The following is a 5,000-nucleotide window of genomic DNA, read 5'->3' as shown; positions in this document are numbered from 1 at the left end:
CACCAATGTACTTTTCAACAGGTTATGTGGTGGACTCACAGCGTTCTCTCTACCTTGTTCTTCTGACTCTGAATGTTCTTCTCTCTCCCTCCCCCCACCCCCCCCTACAGGAGTGAACAAGGATTTGGACGACTTGAACAAGAATGTTACCCACAAAACCGGCGGCGGCGGCGGCGGTGGCGGCGGCGGCGGAGGCGGCGGAGGCGGCGGCGGTGGTGGCGGTGGTGGTGGTGGTGGTGGGGGGGACGGGGGCCCCTCCCTCACACAACTGGAGTCCCCCCCGCCCACACACCCCGCCCACGGCCTCGGCCACGTCCACCACCACCCACAGGCCCCGCCCACCTTGGCCAATTTGGACGCCCAGACCTCCAACACCAACGCCCACAGACCAGATGTGAGTTATCTCTCTCTCTCTCTCTCTCTCTCTCTCTCTCTCTCTCTCTCTCTCTCTCTCTCTCTCTCTCTCTCTCTCTCTCTCTCTGTATACATGGGGTTCCAATCCCGGACGCGGCAGGAGGCCCACAGTAGACCTAGGCGTTCATCCTGCCCACGGGACTGGGCGACAAACGGGTACCTGGGTGAGGCTGTGTGTGTGTGTGTGTGTGTGTGTGTGTGTGTGTGTGTAAACATACACATAGCAGTATAGCATTGGTATAGAAAGACTATGTTCCACATGAGGGTGAGGGAGTACCTACACTAATACAGATCCTTATCTTTTATCTTTCAAAGTATCTGTTCTTATCTTACTGTATCTTAAGATATAAGTTCTGCTCTCGGGGTTCACTGCTTCACTGCTGTCTCAAATGGCCTGTTTCACCGGTTCACGTCTCTGTTGGGGTACCACTGGTCCAGAGGCTGTTCTGGTGGGGTACCACTGGTCCAGAGGCTGTTCTGGTGGGGTACCACTGGTCCAGAGGCTGTTCTGGTGGGGTACCACTGGTCCAGAGGCTGTTCTGGTGGGGTACCACTGGTCCAGGTGGTTGTATTTCAAAGAACGGTTGAGGGGCCTCACTCTATCCCCCGTCGACCCCGGGGGCGCGCGCATATGGCCACCATTTCTTCCCTTCTCCCGGAACAAGGCTGGCGTTCACATGGGCCGCATTTATGGTCTTTCACAAGCCAGTGCCAACCCCGGGAGAACAGTTACCAGGGATGGACTGTGTTGTGCTTATTTGCATAGCTCTCCAATGTGGGCGAGTTTATGACAGTGTAGCGTACACCAACGACGTAAGAATGTGCTAGTGTACACATGAAGAAAGCACACGTATGTGTGTGTGTGTGTGTGTGTGTGTGTGGGTGTGTGGGTGTGTATATATATATATATATATATATATATATATATATATATATATATATATATATATATATAAATGAGAGGGGAGGATTTCGAGCCACCCGCTCCCTCCCCTTTTAGTCGCCTTCTACGACACGCAGGGAATACGTGGGAAGTATTCTTTCTCCCCTATCCCCAGGGATAATATATATATATATATATATATAGCTACGTCCATCAACACTATCAACACTACCACATCCCTTCGTCTACTACACTATATCTTCACTGCTCACCCACGTACATCACCACTACATCCCTCTCTACATAATCTACTTCACCACCAGAGCCATTCTTACTTCTACATGTTTCCACGCCTTAAATACAATCGAGGTGTATATGGTGTATATAAATGGTGTATATAGATTTTACAATCTATATACATCATTTTACGATGTACATATACCATTTTACTATGTATATATACCATTTTACGATGTACATACACCATTTTACGATGTATATACACCATTTTTCGATCTATATACACCATTTTTCCATCTATATGCACCATTTTACGATGTACATACACCATTTTACGATCTATATACATCATTTTTCGATCTATATACAGCATTTTTGGATTACATACACCAATCTTCGATCTATATACACCATACCTTCTGTTCAACCATGACCATTTATATATACACCTGGTGTCGTGTGTATATATATACATATACCTTCATGGCTAGCTTGGGGGGAGGAGGGTTTACCCCCTGGCTCCGCCGGGGTCCGAGACCTGCCTGACGACCCTCCTGTTTTCCCCCCCGACGCAGGTGACGGCAGCGGGTCTGGCCGGCATGGGCGTGGGCGTGGGCGGCGCCACCGAGTCGGAGAAGGCCGTGAAGCCCAAGCGGCACCGGACCCGCTTCACCCCGGCTCAGCTGAACGAGCTGGAGCGCTCCTTCACCAAGACTCACTACCCAGACATCTTCATGAGGGAGGAGCTGGCCATGAGGATTGGCCTCACCGAGAGCAGAGTACAGGTAGGTCGTCCCCTCACGCCTCACACCAGCAGCGAAGGTGAACGAGCTGGAGCGTTCCTTCACCAAGACTCACTACCCAGACATCTTCATGAGGGAGGAGCTGGCCATGAGGATTGGCCTCACCGAGAGCAGAGTACAGGTAGGTCGTCCCCTCACGCCTCACACCAGCAGCGAAGGTAAGTTGTTGTTCCTCCTCCACCACTCACATGTCACGGTTTCCTGTACGAGTCGTCGCGAACCGCGGTTCGTTGACGGTTCGGGATATTCTCACTGTGGTTTCGTTGTCGACGTGGCTTCGAATCAGGTTCGTAAGGGTTCGTAACCCGTGTTCGGCGAGATGTTTCAGTGTGGGTCCTTTGCGTGGTGGTTCATCTGATCCGAATCATAGGTTCTCCGGTGCTTGAAGAGATCCGAGGCTTCGAATTGTGTGACCTACCTTTGAGGAGATCCGAAGCTTCGAACTGTGTGAGCTACTATCAGTAGATTCAGTAAACACACACACACACACACACACACACACACCTCTGGTTCGAACAAGAGTTCGCGTGCTTCAAACACTTCTTGATTCATTATTCTCAACGTTACCCTAACATTTCCCCATTCAACATTCCTCAGGCTTAAGGCGTTCATTCTCTCCAGCTGATGACGTTCGAACCACTTTTGACTGAAATGAACGAACTCCAAAAAAATGTTTCTCACTATTTTACATGTATTCAACACCCACACCAAGATGGCTTAAATTCCACAATACCCAAACTTTTATTAAGTTTTGTGGAGGGAAATATGGCCGGAGGAGGTGTAGATGTCTGTGACGCTCGGGGGGAACTGTGGAAGGTTTTATGTACATTGTAATAATCTGCATCTTATTACTGCAGTGGTACAGTTAGGCAACCACTGCTAACGCAGGACACAGCAACAAAGTATAATATATATATATATATATATATATATATATATATATATATATATATATATATATATATATATATATATATATATATATTTTATACTTTGTCGCTGTCTCCCGCGTTTGCGAGGTAGCGCAAGGAAACAGACGAAAGAAATGGCCCAACCCCCCCCATACACATGTATATACATACGTCCACACACGCAAATATACATACCTACACAGCTTTCCATGGTTTACCCCAGACGCTTCACATGCCCTGATTCAATTCTTTCTTTCTTTCGTACTATTCGCCATTTCCCGCATTAGCGAGGTAGCGCTATGAACAGAGGACTGGGCCTTAGAGGGAATATCCTCACCTGGCCCCCTTCTCTGTTCCTTCCTTTGGAAAATTAAAAAAAAAAAAACGAGAGGGGAGGATTTCCAGCCACCCGCTCCCTCCCCTTTTAGTCGCCTTCTAAGACACGCAGGGAATACGTGGGAAGTATTCTTTCTCCCCTATCCCCAGGGATAATATATATATTTTTTTTTTCATACTATTCGCCATTTCCCGCGATAGCGAGGTAGCGTTAAGAACAGAGGACTGGGCCTCTGAGGGAATACCCTCACCTGGCCCCCTCCTCTGTTCCTTCTTTTGGAAAATTAAAATAAAAAAATGAGAGGGGAGGATTTCCAGCCCCCCGCTCCCTTCCCTTTTAGTCGCCTTCTACGACACGCAGGGAATACGTGGGAAGTATTCTTTCTCCCCTATCCCCATATATATATATATATATATATATATATATATATATATATATATATATATATATATATATATACTGAAGGACTTGATACATAATTGTCTATGTATACACATGAAGTCATCCCTCCGTGAGTGTATTGTGGGAGATTTATACATATTGACTGTGTATTTAGAGAGAGAGTGTGGTTCAGTATACACTGTGTATGTGTACACAATGTATGGTTATGTGTACACAGTGCTACCAGCACTAACTTGGTTACGACCCTTGGGCACGACGGTACGACCCTTGGTCACGACAGTACGGTACGACCCTTGGTCACGACGGTACGACCCTTGACCATGACGGTACGACCCCTGACCATGATGGTACGACCCTTAGGAATGATGATGGCATGCCCTTTGGCCTGAGCCTGAGCCTCAAGGCCAGGTTATCATGTCCAAGGGGTCGTAGCACCGTCGTGTTTGCTGTGTTATAACGTCGTACTCAAGGGTCGTACTGACCTGCTGGTACTGTACCACCTGACCCCTATACCACCATCATCCACCCCTCTACCACCATCATCCATCCTTCTACCACTTTCATCCACCCTCTACTACCATTGCCACCCCTCTACCACCATCATCCACCCCTCTACTGCCACTGCCACCCCTCTACCACCATCATCCACCCCTCTACTACCACTGCCACCCCTCTACCACCATCATCCACCCCTCTACTACCACTGCCACCCCCCTACCACCATCATCCACCCCTCTACTGCCACTGCCACCCCTCTACCACCATAATCCACCCCTCTACTACCACTGCCATCCCCCTACCACCATCATCCACCCCTCTACCACCATCATCCACCCGTCTACCACCATCATCCACCCTTCTACCACCTTCACCCACCCTCTACTACCACTGCCTCCCCTCTACCACCATCATCCACCCCTCTACTGCCACTGCCACCCCTCTACCACCATCATCCACCCCTCTACTGCCACTGCCACCTCTCTACCACCATCATCCACCCCTCTACCACC

At 48.9% G+C, this 5,000-nt stretch overlaps 1 protein-coding gene across 3 annotated transcripts in view; it reads left to right on the top strand.

Annotated features, from left to right (window-relative positions):
• The window catches only part of LOC139748177 (uncharacterized), a 180,377-nt gene that overhangs the window by 36,360 nt on the left and 139,017 nt on the right, over nucleotides 1-5,000 (top strand). For 2 of the 3 annotated variants that reach the window (XM_071660965.1, XM_071660966.1), the window contains exons 2-3: nucleotides 111-394; nucleotides 2,113-2,461. In XM_071660965.1, coding sequence (XP_071517066.1) covers nucleotides 111-394; nucleotides 2,113-2,461 — 633 coding nt within the window. Of the gene's footprint in view, nucleotides 1-110; nucleotides 395-2,112; nucleotides 2,462-5,000 lie in introns of those variants that run through there. The other variant, XM_071660967.1, reaches the window with a different exon arrangement.

The sequence above is a fragment of the Panulirus ornatus genome, chromosome 73 (assembly GCF_036320965.1).
Source record: "Panulirus ornatus isolate Po-2019 chromosome 73, ASM3632096v1, whole genome shotgun sequence".
Classification (NCBI taxonomy): domain Eukaryota; kingdom Metazoa; phylum Arthropoda; class Malacostraca; order Decapoda; family Palinuridae; genus Panulirus; species Panulirus ornatus.
This window is presented reverse-complemented; position numbering and strand designations above follow the sequence as displayed.